The sequence below is a fragment of the Bradysia coprophila genome, unplaced genomic scaffold (assembly GCF_014529535.1).
Source record: "Bradysia coprophila strain Holo2 unplaced genomic scaffold, BU_Bcop_v1 contig_94, whole genome shotgun sequence".
In the NCBI taxonomy this organism is placed as follows: domain Eukaryota; kingdom Metazoa; phylum Arthropoda; class Insecta; order Diptera; family Sciaridae; genus Bradysia; species Bradysia coprophila.
In genome coordinates, this window is record NW_023504022.1 from 5015064 (window position 1) to 5037093 (window position 22030).

Below are 22030 nucleotides of genomic sequence, written 5' to 3' on the forward strand. Positions count from 1 at the left end.
AAATGCAACGCAGATATGAACCTTGAGTAACTTTTCGGAAGTAAAAAATGCTAATGCTAAGGATTGTTAAACGTAGGCATAAATGTTAGTGTTCGGTTTCGTTGGCCTCCTCTAAAAATAAATAAATTTTCGCACAATTGTGTTAATGCTTAAAGCTTCAGCAATCGAAAAGAGAATCCAAAAAATAAACTCACCACCGACGAAGTCAATGTCACAATGTAAAATAAGTCCAGCCTTGATGCGAATGTCGTTCAATGGTGACTTGATCTTAGGCGCCAAGAAACGAGCCTTAGCCATAACCAGGTCGGATGGTTCGGACGGTTCAGATTGGCCAGCTTTATTGACAGCGACAATTCTGAACTCATACTCTTGTCCTTCGATAAGATCGGGTACTGTGGCTTGTGTTTTACCAGGTGGCACGTGAACAGCATTGACCCAATATGGACTGCCCTTCTCTTTCTTCTGAACAATGTAGCCGGTGATTGGTGATCCACCGTCAGACTTTGGTGCTTGCCAGTCAAGATCAACATGATCTCTGTCCCAGTCAACAACTTGTGGTTTTCCGGGCGCGTCTGGTTCATCGCATTCGTTTTTGGCAATGATGCTCTTTGATGTTTCCAACGGTTCAGATTCACCGATGGCATTGACTGCCTTCACTCGGAACAAATATTCCTTTTTGTGGACTAGTCGTTGAACATCATGTGAAAGGTGTGTGCTCATGCCAGCGTCGGACCAAGTACCGCGGGACAGATCCATTTTCTCAACGACGTAATGTAGAATTGGTGATCCACCGTCGTCTAATGGCAAACGCCATGTTAAGTGGCAACTTTCTTTGGTGATGTTGGTCACATCTAATGGAGGCTGAGGCGCACTTGGTTTGTCCAAAACAGTTACGTTGGCTGATGCGGAGAATGTTCCATGTTCGTTGGTCAATGTGAGTGTGTATGTTCCTGAGTCACTTCTCACAGAGAATGGAATCTCGAATGTTAGTTCGTTGTTGTAAATTTGTTGATCGACTCGTGGACCAGCAGGTAATTCCTTGCCGTGCACAGACCATTTAAATGTTGGTTTTGGTGATGCTTGGATTGGAAGTGTCCAGCCGATACGTTTACCGACATGAACGACCAAATCTTCCAAGAATTTCTTGTCGAAGAAAGGTGCAACGAATCTAGGCTTAGCAACAACTGGTGCTGATGCATCACTAGGTTCACCTGGTCCTGCTTTGTTGACAGCAATAACACGGAACTCGTATTCTTCTCCTTCAGTTAAGTCTGGAACTGTTGCAGCTGTTTTACCAGCTGGTACTTCAACTGCCTTTTCCCATGGACCGAATCGTTGTTTCTTTTCAATGATGTAGCCGGTAATTGGCGATCCACCATCTTTCTTCGGTGGCGTCCATTCCAAATCTACGTGATCTTTGTCCCAATCAGTGGCTTGTGGTTGACCAGGCTTATCAGGTTTACCGAATGGATCTTTGATTGTAACGGATTGTGATGTTGAAAGTGGTAGAGATTCGCCTTGTTTATTGACAGCTCGAACACGGAAATTGTAGTCATGACCTTCGATTAAGTTGTCAGCACGAATCGTTGTTCCTGCACACTCTCCAACTGGAACCCATCGCATAGCGTCTGTGTCCATTTTCTCGACAACATAGTGAGTAATCTCAGATCCACCGTCATCCTTCGGAGGACGCCAGCGCAATGTACAACTACTCTTCGTAATATCTTCTGGCCGTAGTGGTCCTTCTGGTGGACTTGGTATATCCAAAACTGTTACTTTAACCGTAGCACGATCGGTACCATTAATGTTCTTCGCTACCAATGTGTATTCACCGCTGTCTGCTCGTTTTGCATCGATGACGCGCAACTTCGTTTTGTATGGTTCATTGATAACCTTCACACGGTCTGTGTTGAGGACCAAGTTGTCATTGTGAGACCAATCCTTCGATGGAATAGGCTCGCCGATAACAGGAACGTCGTATTCGAAGTTTTGACCAGCACGGATTTTGATGTTGATCATGAAGTTCTTGTCGATTTTCGGTGGCAAATTCTTCGGTCGGGCAATGTGTTTTGGTGTACTATCACTTGGAACACCCGGACCGGCTTTATTGACTGCACGGACACGGAATTCGTACTGTTGACCTTCAACCAAATCTGGCACTTTGCCGGTGGTGACATCGCCTTCGATATCAGCACATTTTTCCCAGTCGGGACTGTACTTATCTTTCTTTTCGATGACGTAGCCGGTGATTGGAGATCCACCGTCGCTTTCTGGTCGAGTCCATTCTAATTCCACAAAGTCTGTGTCATAATCCTTGATTTCAGGTGTGCCTGGTTTGCTAGGTTCGTCGAACGGATTCTTAGCTTCGACTGCTTGCTGAGTAGACAATGGCTCGGATTTGCCTTGTTTATTGACTGCACGAACACGGAATTTATATTTGTGTCCAGGAGTCAATCCATCGATAGCCAACTGAGTTTGTGGGCCAAGAGTTTCTCCAGCTGGAACCCAACGTCCAGTCACTTCATCCATTTTCTCAACAACATAACTTTCCACAGGTTGACCTCCATCGTCTTCTGGAGGATTCCATTTAAGTGTTGCTCCCTTAGCATGAACGTCTTGCACTTTCAATGGACCAACTGGTGGAGATGGTTTGTCCAATACAATAACCTTAACGTCAGCAGTATCGCTGCCATTGATATTTTCGGCTGTTACGGTGTATGTGCCTGTGTCAGATCTTACTGCACCACGAACATTGATTTTAGTGTTGTAGTCAACGTGTTGCACTTTAATGCGATCGTTTGGACGCACTTCCTTTTTGTTAAGCAACCATTTAGTGGTGGGTGCTGGTTCTCCAGTTACTTTGATGTCGTAGCTGAAATTTCCACCAGCTTTGACGCGAACTTCGATCAAGTTTGTTCGGTCGATGCGAGGAGCTAAGTTACGTGGCTTAGCTGTAATTGGTGGTGTAGCGTCACTTGGTTCACCAGGACCAGCTTTATTGACTGCACGTACTCTGAATTCATATTGTTGTCCTTCGACCAGATCGGGAACTGTTGCCTTACACTGATCAGCTGGTACATCAAGGGCTTTCTCCCATTGTCCGTATTTGTCTTTCTTCTCAACGACATAGCCAGTGATAGGTGAGCCACCATCGTCAAGTGGTGGAGTCCATGCCAAATCGACATGATCCTTATCCCAATCAGTAGCTCGTAAGTTTCCAGGCTTGCCAGGTTCGTCGAATGGATTCTTGGCAATAATCGATTCCTTAGCAACAAGTGGTTCAGATTCACCTTCAGCATTAACAGCTGATACTCGGAATTTATATTCGTTGCCTGGTGTAAGTCCAGTCACATCCATGCCAGGTTCTGTAGAACGACCAACTGGAATCCAGCAACCACTTTCGGGATCCAATTTGTCGACTTGGTAATACTCAATAGGAGTGCCACCATCGTCTTTCGGTCTCTTCCACTTCAATTTGCATCCTTCCTTGTGCACATCAGATACTTGTAACGGTCCTTCCGGTGCTGTTGGCTTGTCAGTTACAGTAACTGTAACAGTTACTTGATCAGTGCCCGATGAATTCTTAGCGATAACGGTGTATTCGCCGGAATCACCGCGTTTAGCCGGCCGAACGACCAATTTTGTGTTGTAGTCCACGTTGTCGATGTGTACGGTCTTACTGGCGTTCAATGGCATGTTACAGAAACGCCATTCCACTGTTGGTGGAGGTTCACCTGGAATTGTAAAGAACAACCGTGAGAAACCAGAAGACAAAGATTGGTTTTGATTTTTTTTCTCTAACGTTCACAGAGCATGATTCACTTACCGATGATATTAACGTCGTATTTAAGTGCTGTTCCGGCAGATATGGTAACATCGCGAAGATTACGGCGATCAATTTTGGGTGCCAAAAATCTTGGTTTGGCAGTGAATGTTTTGCTAGCATCAGAAGGTTCGGATTGACCAGCTTTGTTCAAGGCAATTACACGGAATTGATATTCGTTTCCTTCAACCAATCCGTTGATTGTTGCGGTTGGCTTGTCTGTAGTGGTTTCCAAAGCCTTCTCCCACATTGGACTGTATTTGTCCTTCTTTTCGATAATGTAGCCAGTGATTGGTGATCCACCATCGGACGCTGGTTCGTTCCACGCTAATTCAACATGATTAGCAGACCAGTCTTTCGGTTCTGGAACGCCAGGTTGCGATGGAACAACAAATGGATCACGGGCAACAATCGTTCCAAAGGTCTCCAATGGTTCCGATTCGCCCTCTTTGTTCAATGCTTTCACTCGGAATTTGTACTCATGGCCTGGTATCAATCCGTCCACTTTCATTTCCGGTTTGCTGCCGTCAGTCTTACCAACTGGCAACCAAATACCGGTATCGGGATCGAATTTCTCAACCAGATATGCATCGATTGGCTCGCCACCATCGTCTTTCGGTTTCTTCCATTTCAACTGGCAACCATCCTTGGTGATATCGGACACTTCTAGAGGTCCTTCAGGTTTGCCAGGCTTAGCTGAAAGTAGAAATGAATGGATGAACATCACGTTTGCTGTAATAGTGTGCGCGATAGAGGAACTTACAAACTACGGTCAATTCGAATTCGGCTGTGTCAACGCCATATTTGTTGCTTGCGGTAATCTTGTATGTTCCGCTGTCCTTACGTTCGGGAGTATCGTTGTAGAACTTAGTGTTATATGGCACATTGTCCACGTGACGATGACTTGTATGCACGATTGTCTTATCGTTCACCAACCAAGACACTTCTGGTGCTGGTTCGCCAGATACTTTGATGTCCAAGAAAATTGGTTCACCTTCCTTGACAGTCATGTTACGGATGTTTCTTCGGTCAATCTTTGGTGCAACTATCGAAAGGAAACAATTTCAGTTGTGGCAGCAGACAGGAAGGAGGTATCGAAATTGACTTACGTTTTCTTGGCTTAGTTATAACAGCGTTGCTGGCTTTGCTTGGCTGACCTGGACCAGCTGCATTCACTGCACGCACTCTAAACTCGTATTCGGTATTTTCATCTAGATTTGGTACAGTGGCTTTGCATTCGTCTGCTGGTACATCAGCAGCCTTCACCCATTTACCGGTACCTTTCTCACGTTTTTCAACAACATAACCAGTGATTGGAGATCCACCATCCGAAATTGGTGGAGTCCATCGCAAATCGACGTGATCTTTGTCCCAATCAGTAGCTTCCGGTTGACCGGGTGCACCAGGCTCGTCTGGAAAAAGAGAGAACGGAAATAGTTAGAATTTTGACTTCATAAAATTAGATCGATTTGCATACCGAATGGATTCTTGGCGACAATGGTTTGGTCGGCTTCCAATGGTTCCGATTCACCTTCAGCATTGACTGCAGATACTCGGAATTTATATTCTTGACCGGGAGTCAAGTTATCCAATGTCAAATGTGGTTCTTTGCAACGTCCAGCTGGTACCCAACGTCCAGTGTCCATATCCATTTTTTCAACAGCGTAATGATCAATCGGAACACCTCCATCATCCAATGGTGGATTCCATTTCAGACTAGCTCCCTCTTTGTGAACGTCTGTTATTCTCAGTGGTCCTTCGGGCTTTCCAGGTTTGTCCAAAACAGTTACGGTGATGGACGCTTCGTCGCGACCTGACTCGTTTTCAGCTTTGATAACAAAGTTTCCGCTATGAGCGCGTGAAAGAACGGGCACAAACAGTTTCGTGCGATAATCTTCGCTATCAACGTTGATATCGTCACGATTCTCGATGCGTGCCTTGTTCAAGAACCAAGTCTTTGTTGGTGGAGGTTCACCAGATATCTTAACATCTAACCGTAGATGTTGTCCAGCTTTGATTGTCAGATCTTTGAGATTTGTGCGATCGATTTTCGGTGCAGCGAAACGATCCTTTGCCAACAGAGTGTCAGATGGCTGAGATGGTTTACTTTGTCCTGCTTTGTTCACTGCTTTAACACGGAATTGATACTTTTGACCCTCAACCAAATCCGGAATCTTAGCTTCGCACTTGGGTGTTTTCGTTTCCAATGCTTTTGTCCATTTGGTTGTGGTGTTATCTTTCCTTTCAATAATGTATCCAGTGATTGGAGCACCACCGTCACTTTCTGGAGCTTTCCATGTGATAACAGCATGATCACGAGCCCAATCTTTGAGATCGGGTTTGCTGGGTGCATCGGGTGCGCTATAAGGGTTCTTAGCAATTGTACCAGTTTCGGTAACCAATGGTTCGGATTCACCTTCAGCATTGACTGCCTTGACTCTGAATTGATATTCTTTACCTTCAGTTAGGCCAGGAACTTCAGCTTCCGGTAATTTTGATGTACAAACCGGAACCCATCGTCCAGTGTCAGTATCCATTCGTTCCACAACGTAGTGTTCGATTGGCTCACCGCCATCATCGTCCGGTTTCTCCCACTTCAATTTAACACTTTCAGCTGTAACATCGGACACCTTAAGTGGTCCCTTCGGTTTGCTTGGTTTACATAAAACTTCCAATTCAACATCAACCGTGTCGACACCAGAATCGTTACGCGCAGACACTGTGTAAGTGCCTTTATCAGCGCGTTTCACCTTCTGGAATATGAATGTGGTTTTGTAATCTTCATTTTCGATCTTCAAACGATTTTCCAACGATCCTGTCTTCAGAGTCTCGTTATTGAAGGTCCATGTAATCTTTGGAGCTGGTTCACCTTTAACATCAGCATCCATGCGTAACATTTGACCGCTTCGGATGATTTTCTTTTGCAAGTTTTTGCGATCGATACGTGGTGCCAAGAATCTGGGCTTAGCGACAACTGGTTTTGATACGTCACTAGGTTCACTTGGTCCGGCTTTATTAACAGCAACGATACGGAACTCGTATTCGTGACCTTCTTCGACATTTTCAACTCTACCGTTTGTACGTGATCCAGGCACAGTAGCTGCATCAACCCACGCTCTTCCAGACTTATCACGCATTTGAATGATGTACTTTTCGATTGGTGCTCCGCCGTCACTTTGCGGTGCTTTCCATTCCAATTCGACAAAGTCTTTGTCCCAATTCGTTGGTTCGGGTCTACCTGGTTTGCCAGGTTCGTCGAATGGATTTTTGGCAATAATTGTTGCATCAGTTTCAAGTGGTTCGGATTCACCTTCCTTGTTAACGGCGCGTACACGGAATTTATACGGTTTTCCTTCTTGAAGACCGGTAACGTTGGCTTCTGGCTCTGTGCTCTTTCCACACGGTAACCATTGGCCAGTGAGTGGGTCCAATTTCTCAATTTCATAATGGTCAATTGGAGCACCACCGTCATCTTCAGGTTTCTTCCACTTAAGCTTGCATCCGTGTTTGGTGATGTCGGACACATTGAGTGGTCCTTGCGGTGTGGATGGTTTACCCAATACGGTTATATCGATTTCAGCGCGATCTTCACCAACTTCGTTCTTAGCCACAATAAGGTACTTGCCAGATTGCGGTCGTTTCGAACGTAAGATGAAAAACTTGGTGTTGTAGTCAACATTGTCGATGCGAACATTGTCATCAGTCACAACTTCTTTGTCCTTGAAGAACCATTGTACTGTTGGTGGAGGTTCGCCGAAGATCTTCACGTCCAAGTTCAACGATAATCCAGCCTTGACGGTCATCGGATTCAAGTTGGTGCGATCGATACGAGGTTTCACTAGAGAAGTAGGAAGTCAGTGAGTAAAGAAAAGCCAATTCGGAAAGGTGGAAATACTTACAGAAACGTGCTTTAGCAGTGTGCCAGTTGGTTGGTTCCGATGCTTCAGATGGACCAGCTTTGTTGACAGCCTTAATACGGAATTTGTATTGCTGTCCTTCTTCCAATTTTGGAACAGTAGCCGTGGTTTGATTTCCAGGAACTTCTAAGGCCTTAACAAAGTTTCCGCTGTCCTTATCCATGACTTCAACAACATAGCCAGTAATTGGAGCACCGCCATCACGAATAGGCCTCTCCCACTTAAGTTTGACGGAATTTTCATTCCAATCAGTTATTTCTGGTAAGCCTGGTGGCGCAGGTGGATCGAATGGATCCTTAGCCAAAATTGTATGATCTGTCTCCAATGGAGGTGATTCTCCTTCTTCGTTAACAGCTTTTACACGGAACTGATATTTGTGATGTGGTTCCAGTCCAGTGACATTGTAATCTGTCTTTTCGGGATCAATGTGGCCACATGGAACCCATCGGCCAGTAGCAGCATCCATTTTTTCCACAACATAACCGGTCAATGGCAAGCCACCGTCATCTTTCGGCTTGGCCCATTGCAATTTGCAACCGTTTTTGGTGACATCAGACACATCCAACGGTCCAACTGGTTTCGTTGGTTTGTCCAAAATGTGCACTTCAACAGTAGCTTCATCAGTACCAGACGAATTTTCCGCGAAAATTTTGTACGTTCCGCTGTGTTTGCGTTCAGTATCCAACAATGTCAACTTCGTGTTGTAGTCGACGTTTTCAAGACGCGAATTAGCTCCAGTAGTGATTTCTTTGTCTCCCAATGACCATTTAATGGTTGGTGGAGGTTCGCCACGAACATCAACATCGAATTTGACATTCTGACCAGCTCGGACTTTCACGGTCTTCAATTTGTCGCGGTTGATATGCGGTTTCACTAAACAAAGCAGAAAAGAGAAATTTATTGACGAAAGCCTTTAGAAAGTCAACGAATGGACTTACAGAAACGAGCCTTTGCAACATGAGGTTGGGTAGCATCACTTGGTTCTCCGGGACCAGCTTTATTAACAGCTCGAACACGGAATTGATAAGTGTTGCCTTCTTTGAGTCCAGGTACACGAGCCTTTGGTTCGGGAGTCTGATGGAGCGGAAAAAATGGACAAGATTACATTACCGGACACTACATTCAGGTATAAAGAACTTACATCTGTTGTCAGAACTTCCTCCCATGACGGTGCGAACTTTTCCTTCTTCTCAATAACATATCCTGTAATGGGTGCACCACCGTTATCTTTAGGAGCTTCCCATTTCAAGTCAACACGATCAACGTCCCAATCTTCCAACTGTGGGATTCCAGGCTTTCCAGGAACCTCATACGGATTCTTGGCAATAATTGTTCCTTCAGTGTCCAATGGCTCAGATTCACCTTCTTCGTTGATTGCTTTCACGCGGAATTGATATTCGTGTCCTTCTTGCAATCCCTTTACATCCAATTCGGTGTCATCACCAGATGTTCTGCCAACAGGCACCCAGCGTCCAGTAGCCAAATCCAATTTTTCGACTTGGTAGGCTGTAATTGGCTTGCCACCGTCGTCTTCGGGTTTCTGCCACTTGACTTTGCATCCGTTCTTTGTCACATCGGATACTTTAAGTGGTCCCGTCGGTTTGCCAGGTGCAGACAGTACAGTTACATCAACTTCAGCTTCGTCTTCGCCGTGTTCATTGACTGCTTTGATTTTGTAGAGACCAGTATTCTTACGGAGCGCATCGTTGATCGTAAGTTTGGAGTTGTAATCAACGTTAACCACTTCAATGTTAGCCTCGCTTTTGACTTCTTTACCTTTAACTGTCCATGTTACTTTCGGTGGTGGTTCACCGCGAATGTCAATGTCGAACTTGATCTGCTTACCAGCTCGAACAATTATGGTTTTGAGATTGGTGCGATCAATTCGTGGTTTCACTGTAAAGATTTGTGAATTAGTTTTTGTTTACTTACTGAAAGAAATGAATGGAAAAAGGGAGCCCTACTACCAATAATTATTAATCTTTCAAATGCTACTAATCTCTGCTCAATTCCACCAGATCTAAATACCAACTTTCAACTCATTTAAATGAATCGAATGTGGAGTGTAAAGTAAAAATGTAAAAACAGTTCAACATACATGCTTTGTGTTTACAGACATGTGTTTTGGTTGGATCTGACGGTGGTGATAGACCGGCTTTGTTCACTGCAACGACGCGGAACTGATATTCGCCACGTTCCTTAAGGTCTTCGATTTTCGCTTCGCATGTGTCACCAGGAGCTTCACCACAGTTCTCCCAATCCGGCTTATTTTTCTCTTTCTTCTGGACAATGTACTTTTCAATTGCTGCACCATTGTCCGATTTTGGAGGTGTCCACTTCAAGTCAACACTCTTGTTGTCATAATCGACAATTTCTGGAGTGCCCGGTTTAGTCGGTTCATCGAATGGATTCTTGGCGACAGTGCCCAGAACGGTGGTTAGCGGTTCTGAGTCACCTTCGTCGTTGACAGCAGTCACTCTGAATTGGTATTCTGCACCAGGTTCCAAGCCAGTAACGTCCATTTCCGGAGTTGATGATCCAGCTGGAACTCTTCCGACTCGAACCCATTTTCCTGTCGCTGTATCCATTTTTTCCACTTCGTACTCTTTGATCGGTACGCCACCATCGTCTTCCGGTTTCTTCCACGATAGCTTACAACCTTTAGCGGTGACATTGGAAACATCTAGTGGTCCCTTCGGTGCACCAGGTTTTGATAGAACAGTCAATTCAACTGTTTCTTCATCTTTGCCATTGCGATTTTCGGCCTTCAATTTGTACTTGCCGGTATCCTTTCGCTGGGCGTTTACAATGGAGAAGTCGGTGTGATAGTCGACATTTTCGATCTTGATACGATCGGTGGTAACAAGCGGAACATCGTCACGCCAACTCCAAGTCAAAGTCGGAGCTGGTTCTCCAGTAACATCAACAGCCCACTTATGTGTGCGACCTGCTTTGATAGTGACCGACTTGAATGTTGATCGGTCGATGCGTGGTTTGACTGCAATGAATAGATTTTTCGATTTTACCTCCGATCATCGTCTTGAAAATGGCATCCAGAAGCGTTGCGATGATTGTTGCGCAGAAGCATAGCGATGATTTTCGCTAAGAAGCATTACGATGATTGTAGCAGAAGCGTTTATAAGCGAAAAGCGTTTTTAGATGTAATGATCAGTCTGATGCTAAACACAAATGCTCAAGTGATTGGCTGACGTTCTTATCGATATCGACTATGATTGACAATGTTATGAGTGTTAGGTGTTAGTGTTATGATTGGAAATTGTTATGTCGACTGATGCTAACGTTAATCACTTCGTTAATGGTAAAATGTGATAGTATTAGTGTTGTGCGATTGGCAATTATTCTACCAGTTTATGGATAGTTGTTACCCAAAGTGAAATGATAGATGCGAAGCATACTAATTTGAGTCATTCCCTATTTAGCTATTAGATCGATCTGATTTAAGCTGCTAATTAGAATCTAATTTAATGGTTCTGATAATCTGAACAAGTGAACTTTAATAGTGATGCAGTCCAAGAGTTATTGATGGGCGGCGTATTGCGTATGAACTGCGAAGATAACAAAAATTCAAAATCACACTTACGATTCTTGTATTTGCAAAGATGATTGTCGGTTGGCTCTGATGCTTCCGAAGGTCCGGCCTTGTTATGAGCCTTCACTCGGAATTGATAGGTCATGTTCTCCTTGAGTCCTTCAACTTTGCCCGTACATTTGTCATCGTCAGTCTTCAAGACTTCTTGCCAATCGGGCGAGAATTTACTCTTCATCTCAATCGTATAATGGGAAATCGGGCGACCACCGTCATTATCGGGTTTGTCCCATTTCAGTGTAGCACTCACGTTATCGTAATCGTCAATAACTGGTTTACCAGGCTTAGACGGTTCGTCGTAAGGGTTCTTCGCCAAAATGGCGTCAGTAGTTTCCAAGGGTTCGGATTCACCTTCCTTGTTCACTGCCTTAACGCGGAACTTGTATTTCTTATTGGGCTGAAGACCTTTGAATGTGAAACTGTCATCGTCTGGTCCACATTCACCCGCTGGAATCCAACGACCAGTCTCCACATCCATCTTCTCCAATACGTATCCGGTAAGGTCAGAGCCGCCACTGTCTTCGGGTCTCTTCCACTTCACTTTAACATGATCTGCGCGAACTTCTTCTGGAGTTAATGGTCCCTTTGGTGGTGTAGGTTTATCCAATACGACAACATCACCAACTGATTCACATGTGCCGGAGCTGTTGGTCAAAATGATCTTGTACTTTCCACTGTCAGCTCGAACGGCTCTCTTAACGACGATCGACGATGTCTTGTCATCGTGTTCAACTTCAATACGGTCACCGGAAGTAGTAAGTTCCTTCTTTTCTTTCTCCCATGTAACTGTTGGCGGAGGCTCACCACCAAACTTAATATCGTATCGGATGGTCTGACCCTTCTTCACAATAATTGGTTTCAATTGATCGCCAATAATGTACGGTTTAACAAAGCGACATTTGGCAATAATTGGTTTCGTTGGATCGCTAGGTGCACCTGGTCCAGCTTTGTTAATGGCGCGAATGCGGAATTCGTATTGATTGCCTTCCTTTAGACCATCAACAGTGGATGCCAAACAGTCGGCTGGAACTTCTTTTGCCTTCTGCCAATCCTTTCCAAATTTATCTTTGAATTCAATGACGTAACCAGTGATAGGTGAGCCGCCATCGTTATCGGGCTTAATCCACTTCAGATCAGCATGATCTTTGTCCCAATCAACAACTTCAACATTATTGGGTTTGCTGGGCTCATCCCAAGGATCTTTGGCCAGTACTGGTTTTCCGAACAGTGCTGGTTCGCTCGAGCCAAGTTTGTTTACAGCTCGTATACGGAACTTGTACGTCTTCTTCGGCGTTAAATCGTCAACCTTAAATTCGCACTTTTGACCAAGTGGTACTTCGCCCACATTGTCCCATCCAGCCTTCAAGCCAATGTCTTGCCGTTCAACTACGTATTTAGTAATTGGAGAACCGCCATCATCAGCACTCGGTTTCCATTCGACGACACACGATTTTTCAAAGACGTCCTTAACATTTACATCTTGTGGCGGCGATGGAACGTCTTGCATTACAATCGTCACGTCTTTCACATCTTCGCCTTGTGCGTTCGACAATTTAATTTGGTATGGACCAGATTGATCGCGACTGGGTTTTTTGATTCGGAAAACGACTTTGCCGTCTTTGACAGCAACTTCAACGTCTTTGTTAGACAATGGTTTACCATCTTTGAACAGTTTCGCCTCCACAGGACTCTGTTTAGTGCCATCAACTGGAAAATAAATTTGTTTGTTAGAATTCTGATCAAAAGGAATTTCCAATTCAGTCAGTACCTTTAAACGGCACTTCCATGACCAAAGGTGCGGCGATGGTTCCTTCAAATTTATCGGGGAAGTCGATCTTTGGTATGCTTTCGCCTTTCCTTACTGTCAATTTACAGGACGAGCTGAGTTTTCCAGAATCGCATGTAATTTCACCGTCGTCGGTGAGTTCCAAGTTGTTGAACACCAATTGATGCTTACCACCGCCCAAGTTCTTAATTTCGATTCGTTCGCTTGGCACAATGGGTTCACCGTTAAACTTGAAATCAGCTGGAGCAGTCTGATCTTGAAGTTCAACTTCGAGCACCAATTTTTCTCGCTCGATAGCATCGGTGTCCTTAAGTTTTTTGTTGAATTTGTTTTGATCTAGCGAAACGAAAATTTGACGGTTAAAAGAATGTGAAGGATGAGTTGAATTGGTACTTACAGTTGATAACGATTTCAGCTTGTGTTTTGTCGGCATTACTGACACACGAGTACTCGCCGGCATCGGTAACCTTTGCATCTCCGATGACAAGCTTACGCTTTCTGCCGTCCTTAACAACTTTAACTCGTTTATCCGGTTTAATTTCCTCTTCGCCCTTAAACCATTTTACTTCGCCGGCAGCATCATCTAATTCACAAGCCAGTGTGACCGTGTCTTTTTCGATCAACTGTTGCGACTTAAGAACTTTCACAAACTTGTATGGGTACTCTGAGAACACAATGTTACCGTTAATTAGCCTCCTGATTCAGCTTCGATCAATCAATCAACTTACCAACAATCTTAACGACTGTTTCGGTTTTGTCTGTCTGCTTATCGATTTTGCAAGTATAATTACCGGCATCATCGAAGTCACAGTTTTTGATTTGCAATTTGCAGATACCCGAAAGCTCTTTACCAATCAGATACTGTTCGCCATTTTCCAATTTGGTGCTCTCCTTCCACCATGTGACTATAGCCAATGAATTATTGACGGTACACTCCAATGTCAGCTCGTGCTGAGTGAATCCGTCGTATTTCTTTTTCAAATTTTTCGTGAACGAATAAACTGGATCGGCTTCTTCGACATTCAAGAAAGCAGTTGATTCGACCCCACCAATGTTGATGGTATACTTGCCAGTGTCTTCTACCTTCGGATTCATAATGACAAGTTGGTAGCTGTCTTGTTCATTTTTGAATTTGTATTTGGATCCAGTGAACAGTTCCTGTGTGGACGAAAATGTGTTAGTCGAGAGAATTTTCGTTCGAAACCACTTGCTGGACTTACATCCTTACGGAAGTACCATTTGGGTTTGCAGTTCGGCTTGGAGAATCCAGCATCAAAGACGACCTTTTTGTCTTTGCCTTCTTTGGCACGTTGATCTAACAAGGGTCGCATGAACGAATCCGTTTTCTAATCAATCGACGGAAAGAGTTTACATAAAAAAAGGACAAAATCAATTAGCGGTGGTATTGGCAGATTTTTGTCTGAAAATCATTTGAGAAATTTTTTTCTTCTTCTAAAAACAAAAATTTGAAATTGTCCATCGATGTTTTACAAAAAGAAAAATGAAAAACTGTAATCTGCGATGGGAAAAAAATTGAAAAATCAAAACTGAAAAATTAAATTCATTTGACTTAATCCTAAGAGTTTTATACAAAGTTAACAAAAAATAAAACGAAAATCAAGTGTCCTCACAAGGGGTTGCAAATATGCGATAAAATACTATGCACAAACAGACGAATTAAAAAAAACGGTTTAAGTCATGCTCAGTGGTAAAATAGGTCGAATTAAATTTTTTGTCTGGAATTTTTCTTTTTAGAATTTCGTTCAATTTGTAATTATTGGCTTGAATTTTACGAAATGTCTGATGAACAATCTGACTTAATATAATTGACAGGATAGTTAACGTTCCCATGAAACATTTCGCAATTTATTTCAAACGAATCATTATTACAAAGCAGGACCTATTTTTAGGAATTAAATTCATAAAAATTCCTAAAAATTGCTTAATTTGTCAATTCAGAAATTTAGAATTTTTTTAAGAATTTTTAAAAATTAAATTACTAAAAATAGGCCCTGCAACGAAGGCCAATACTACTCGCCAGCGAATAACACTTTAACGTATTAAAAACCAGCGGAGTCGAATACAGTTTATTCAAAAATGAAATGCACAGTTTTTAGTATTTCGAGACATTTCAAAATTGCAATCTGTCAGATAGTAAAGGATGCGTTTAATTACCCGGCGCATTAAAAGATTTGAAATTTGAATGATTTTTTCCACAGCTACATATTTTTGCATGTTAAGTTTCTTACAATTTTTGCAGATAGCATTTTAATAGTAGGAAACTTAGATTTCGTAGGAAGAATTCGCGGACGGAAAAATGTAAATTTATTTTGAGTCTGAGTATTGTTCTACATCTATGATTTCTCTTAGATCGTGTTTCTATTCAAACAAATCGATGGTCTTTGAATACTCAAATCTGTAGAAAGACCGTCTGCTTCATACATTTAGTAAATTTTTTACAAGAAGTTTTATCAGCACTTGAAGTGACGATATTGGAAACACTAATAAGCATCAGGGAAAAAAAATTTGTCAACAATTATTTTCTACAAATATATAAATGGTGGTGTTGTACAGCGGCTAACTGTTCAACTTCAATTAGCAGCAAAAAATCATCACGGAAAAAAATTCAATTATTCGAAGCAAATTTAATGTTGAAAATTTGGTTCGAATATTTAAATATTTGTCACAAATATTTAAAATATTGATGAGAAATAAATTCAAAATTATTTGTGACAAATATTTTAAATTATTTGTCACAATTTTTTTTAAATATTTATGACAAATAATTTTGAATTTATTTCTAATAAATAATTTAAATATTTGTTGCAAATTTATAAAATATGTGTCACAAATAATTTAAATATTTGTCACAATAAATTTGGAATTTATTTGCCACAGATATTTAAAATATTTATAACAAATAATTTAAAATTATTTTATATTTTATATATTTGTCACAAATAAATTGCGAATTTATTTGTTACAAATATATAAATATTTGGCACAAATATGTAAATATTTGTAACAAATAAATTCGCAATAAATAAATATTTAAAAAAAATTGTGACAAATAGTTTAAAATATTTGTCACAAATAATTTTGAATTTATTTCTCATAAATATTTGAAATATTTGTGACAAATATTTAAATATTCGAACCAAATTTTCAACATTAAATTTGCTTCGAATAATAGAATTTTTTTCCGTGATGATTTTTTGCTGCTAATTGAAGTTGAACAGTTAGCCGCTGTACAACACCATCGATTTCTTTGAATAAAGACACGATCTAAGAGAAATCATAGATGTAGAACAATACTCAGACTAAAAATAAATTTACATTTTTCCGTTCGCAAATTCTTCTGACGAAATCTAAGTTTCCTACTATTAAAATGCTATTTGCAAAAAATGTAAGAAACTTAACATGCAAAAATCTGTAGCTGTGGAAAAAACCATTCAAATTTCAAATCTGTTAATACGCCGGTTAATTAAACGCATCCTTTACTATCTGACAGATTGAAATTTTGAAATGTCTCGAAATACTAAAAACTGTGCATTTCATTTTTGAACAAACTGTACTCTTAATATTTGTTCATTTTTTGCAAGAAGCCGAATTCGCCTACACTGGCAATTATTCCGTAAAATGCTATTCATACAAGTGGGCGATTAGTCTCTTCATTATACAAAACCGCTTAAGGGGACTTGAAATAAAATTTTGATTAAACAAAACAAATTCAACGTTTAGTGATAGACATATATTTGATGGAAGTATTTTAATGGGAGATAAGGGTACACTTTGGGCAAACCAGCAACATATTTTTTTGTGTATATACCGCTCGCCTGCAAAATGGAGCTTAGAGTCAGCAAATTATCAGACGTTCGGTATATGAAACTATGCTAATAGAATCGTAAAATGGTACTTCGGATCTCGATGTGGTAAATCAGGTTATCCATCGGGATGCGAGGTGCCAGTTTACTGTTTCAGTAGCATTCACGGAAATTATTTTCAAATATCGTCAAATTAATGAGCATTTTTCGTTTGGGTTCTGGGGTTGCAACTTGCATAAATCAAACAACAAAATAAAAATTCGCATCCATAGAATTCACACTCTGATATTCCGGAAATATTTACACAAGTCAGAGATCTCACTCTCAGTTTGTTAGATCAATTCAGTCACATTTCACGCTTGGTCAGTTTCAACGATTCGAAGGAAATATGAAGAAAATTATCGTAGTTATAATAGTAGGAGTAGGAGTACGCTTATATATGTACATAAATCATAGATCAGACAAAAAATATATTTACAGTCAGCTTCTTCAATCAAAAATGACGAAAATAAAATTCAAAATATCCATTTCTTACAGCTCCTAAAAAAAAGTCGAATAAATACGATCGACGAGTCTCTCGAAAAATGAGACCTGCAAAAGACAAAACTCCCAAAAATATTGTTGAAACAAAAATTCGATTGAAGGCTCGGAATGGAACGTACACAGATAGTGTAACGATAAACGATACAACAGGGAACAGAGGTTGCAAAAATCACAGAACTACATTAAACATAGTAATAAAATCCACCACAGAGAGTATAACGAAAGATGCTAAATTTCGTCAAGATGTAGAATGTATAGACTGTACAGAAAGAGTTAAAAGAATATTTTTTTTGTCATTTGGTATACAGAGAAGAGAACAGAGTAGAAAAAGAAAGTCTTATCCAATATTGGAAGCGATTCGCAATTTTTCATGATAAAGACCTCATATTCCTTTAACAATTGCTCCCATCCCGCCAAGAGAAATTATCAAATTATTTTCGTTACGTTATCATGAAAAATTACGAACCAAACAGTTGGACAGCAATTATGAAAGACGTTCGCTTCTAAGTTTTTTGTTTTTACTCTTTTACAGTTGGTGATGTTTTGAAATTTTGGAACCCTTTTTCGTCTGTGATTTTACAGCCCTACAGTCGGTCCGATCGCCTTTTATAATTGCAGCCTTTTGTTAGAAATTACAGAAATAAACTGAAAATAAACAAACTGGATTCACAGAACAGAATGTAGTTCGACAAAACAGATAAAGACAACACATTTATAGATGGAAAGACAATATTGTTATTGTAACGATCTCTGAGAATCCCGAACCTCCGAACGATGGAATGGATGTAGTGTAGGCCAATCTGGTATCAATTCAGCTAATGACGGTCGACGTGATCCACAGCCCTATAAAATATCGTGATTTGAATGTAACATGACCGCTATGGGGAATTGTGCGATTTGTTTTTTTTTTAGTGGATTTTGATGATTTTTTTTGTACAAGTCTTGCGACCCTTTATGCCGGACAATCATACTTACGACGAAAAAAAGAGAAATTTTTCAAATTTAGACTAATTACAAAATTTAGAAAAAAGATGTTTAAAGGTTCAGCTGGAGCAGTTTTATGTGGTCCATATGTAATGTGGTCTTTGTGTCAACAATGTTGAGTTTCATTTAAGTTTTTCTTTTTATTTTAATTTTTTTTTTAATGATTAATAAATTAGTAACGTTTACAGACATTCAAGCATGCCGTCTCCTTTCTCAACTACCGGCACAGATGGTGAAAAATTAGCCGAGAAAGGTTGGCATCTTCTAGTGAGAGGTAGAGTGATGAAGACACGACACAATGGGCCCAACAGGGATGGCCTCGGTGTCTTTTTCTTGTAAATTCAATTGTAATTTATAAGAGAAACTTCTTGAATAAAATCAATTCATCAACATCTGTAGCGGGAGCCGTCACATTATTCTTTTGGCTGGTTTTGGCACAATCTCTGACAATATGGAAACAGAATGTACGTAATCTACTATGAATAATAGATTTTATGGACTTGGAAATCGTTCTGTCCTTTAAAGTTCCAAGAGCAGGAGAGCTAGAGAGTTACATATTGCCAGTTATCTTGAAGTAGTTATGAATTCAACACATTTGTTCTACGTGTTGACAACATGTCTTCTGGTTTATTGACTGTTTAGCTCCTGTTTAAATTGAACAAACTGAGTGATTCAGTTAGTAAAACTTCCCATTTAGTATCAGGGCCTATTTTTGGAAATTTTTTTGAAATTTTTACCAAAATTTCCAAAAAATTTCTAAAAAATTTCCAAAAATTGCGAAAGTTCAAAAGTCGAATATTTTCATAATTTTGAATGGTTTTTGTATTTTCTGGGCTCAACCTTGCGTTTTAGCCGGTTTTCAATGTTTTTGTTTGGTTCTTGACACACTCTTCGAAATATAATGACATCGAGCATGATTAATTTGAGCAAGAATCAAATAAAAACTTTGAGAACCGGCTAAAATGCAAGACTAAACTCAGCAAATGCCAAAACCGTTCAAAATTATAAAAATATTCGACTTTTGAACTTTTGCAATTTTTGGAAATTTTTTAGAAATTTTTTGGAAATTTTGGTAAAAATTTCCAAATAAATTTCCAAAAATAGGCCCTGTTTAGTATAAAAAGTAATTGTAGAAATGCCATCTGTTATAATAGCCTATAGCCTCCTCAGACGCGATACACATTTTTACATGACTACAACACATGCAATACACAGTTCGATATCGATAAAAGGTTAATTGAAGTTAGAGAATTTAATTGATTTCATTTAACGTTCATTTAATGGGCATATGTATGTGTGTTTGTTTGTATGTAGTGTGTAGTGAACTTAGCACTTGCGGCTAGTGCTTGTTGTGTAGCGGTAAACATCTTCTTCCCAGCATCGACTGATTTTTTCATCGATGCATCGAAATAGAAAGAAAATGCTTGGATCCGCTGTCTGAATTCATGAGTGTAACATGATTGAAACGTTCAACAATCAACATCTAACATGTGGTGCTCCGAACCTTTACTTTAACCGCTTCGATTAGCGTAGGCCAATCAGGTATTAGTTCCTGTAAGGACGGTCTCCTTTTGATCTCAAAAACTTCCTAAAAACACAGGCAATCAATACGGTCGTTCGGTTTATTGTAATGTATTCGTTTGAGTGGATGGAATATTATATTATGTTGGTAAGTGTTGTTGGCCAATGTCGATTTTGTTTGTGTGATATTAAAGGTATGGAAAGATAAAATTTTAGCAGAAGTATTGTAACAATACGTCCGGTCTGAAAATGGTTTCGATGGTATACGGATGTTGAAGGTGGATTGGTTTTTAAAAATGATATTAAACAGGCGAACAGGTGATTTCTTGATGTTCCGAAAAGAAAAATGTTTCTGTAGATTTGACACAATGGGGTGGGGGTATCCAGCGAATGATCAAATGGAAAATTTATTTTCAAATCAGTCTCTCTAATAAATTCGGAAGCGCAAACTTCTCTTCCGACTCTTAGAACAAAATTAAAGTCAATTTGAATATAAACTTTCATCCGAGAATGATGAACGAACGAAAAGTAAAATGTGAAGCGTCGAAGTGTTCATTTCGTAGAGATGGAAGTCGGAAATGTCGATTGAAAAAAAGCTCGATTCGATACGATGAATTGTGACAAATAAAAACGAATGTTCTCTTATTGACCTTAAGCCATTTCCAATTGGTCGATCCAAGTTTTGACGAAGGTACTTGCAATATTTCGACACCTTCACAACAAATCACTAAAATGCCATTTCCATCGTCATCGTGTTCCTCATACCAACCCGTTTCATCACATACGCTGTACGACTGGATCAGAGATTTTGTTTTTGTTTTAAATTTTATTGTATTCATTTGATGATTGTGGGTGTGATCAAATAAATAAATTTGTGATTTGCACATCAGAAGGTATGTGACATGAACAGTCTCCAAAGTTTCAAAGAAAATATTATTTTTTTCCACGATACTGACTGACTACATGATTCATTCAAGCTCTTTTCATTCGTTCAAAAGGTTTAAAGCGCATTTTCCGATCATTTGTTTGTTGGTTGGTTTTGTTCAAAGTAAAATAAACAAATCGGCTAACAACTTTACAGCAGAACACACTCTCATTTGTATAGTGGTTTGTCAAGTTACTAAAAGACTCTTAACTAGCAAAAATAAATCAATTTTTCACGGTCAAAGTAAACTATATAAAGAGCTTTATACAGAATAATAACTAGAAACTAGGAACCTACCTTTTCGACCTTTTTCAGTGCTGGCATCGGTTTCTCAACCTCTTTCAAATCACCCCAATCCGGATCTTCTTTCTGATTGCCCCATTTGGCGTATTTCCGCTTCTTCAACATAGCACGGAAATCCATGCCACTCGAATCGGAAACGTACAATTGCATTTCAGCCGTATCTTCGCCATGTATGTTCGATACGACAATTTTGTATTTGCCTTCATCATTCGGTTTGACCTTACGCATACAGAGCGTAATGGAATTCGATTCACCATCGGTGAGAAATTTGAATCGACCGCCTTCGATAATTTCGGTGACACCCTTGTAGAACTTAAATGTAGGTGCCGGGATTCCTTCCACCTGAACGGTGATGTAGCCAGTTTGGTCTAAGATTGCAATTGGGTTTTTTTTTTGGTTTGTGTTGAATCAAATTTGAAAAATATTTTTGTTTAGAATTTTCAATGGATAGCACGTGTAATGGGTGCTTTTGCTCCGGAATATATGTTTTATCATATAATGTACAAACGGTCAGAAGGTTGATTGTCGTACATTTACGATAGATGAAAAGATAAGCAATCATAGCAAAGATGCAACGTTAATCCATTCCTCAGCTCAGATAAACAGCCATTTTACAAAATATTTACATTTGATGTTTGCTCGTCAAAAAAGTCAAAATTTATCATATTTACGCTCCTCTTCGCATCCGTCATTTGTTCAAATCACTTAAATGGCCAGACAGTCGGATAGATCTCATATGTTTACATGTTTTCAGAGATTGGTGTATTAGCTATCGCTCCATTCACTCGTACCCTTTG

General features: G+C 40.2%; 1 protein-coding gene across 14 annotated transcripts in view; it reads right to left on the reverse strand.

Annotated features, from left to right (window-relative positions):
- Window positions 1-22030, reverse strand: part of LOC119085059 (twitchin) — an 85031-nt gene that overhangs the window by 15681 nt on the left and 47320 nt on the right. For all 14 annotated transcript variants that reach the window (XM_037195276.1, XM_037195288.1, XM_037195287.1 and 11 more), the window contains 15 exons: window positions 21228-21601; window positions 14354-14479; window positions 13862-14291; window positions 13531-13797; window positions 13116-13469; window positions 11342-13054; window positions 9839-10738; window positions 8882-9636; window positions 8679-8814; window positions 7723-8613; window positions 5301-7661; window positions 4933-5235; window positions 4587-4868; window positions 3827-4519; window positions 195-3734 (listed from right to left, as the gene is read on the reverse strand). In XM_037195276.1, the coding sequence (XP_037051171.1) occupies window positions 195-3734; window positions 3827-4519; window positions 4587-4868; window positions 4933-5235; window positions 5301-7661; window positions 7723-8613; window positions 8679-8814; window positions 8882-9636; window positions 9839-10738; window positions 11342-13054; window positions 13116-13469; window positions 13531-13797; window positions 13862-14291; window positions 14354-14479; window positions 21228-21601 (13125 nt within the window). The remainder of the gene's footprint in view (window positions 1-194; window positions 3735-3826; window positions 4520-4586; window positions 4869-4932; window positions 5236-5300; window positions 7662-7722; window positions 8614-8678; window positions 8815-8881; window positions 9637-9838; window positions 10739-11341; window positions 13055-13115; window positions 13470-13530; window positions 13798-13861; window positions 14292-14353; window positions 14480-21227; window positions 21602-22030) is intronic.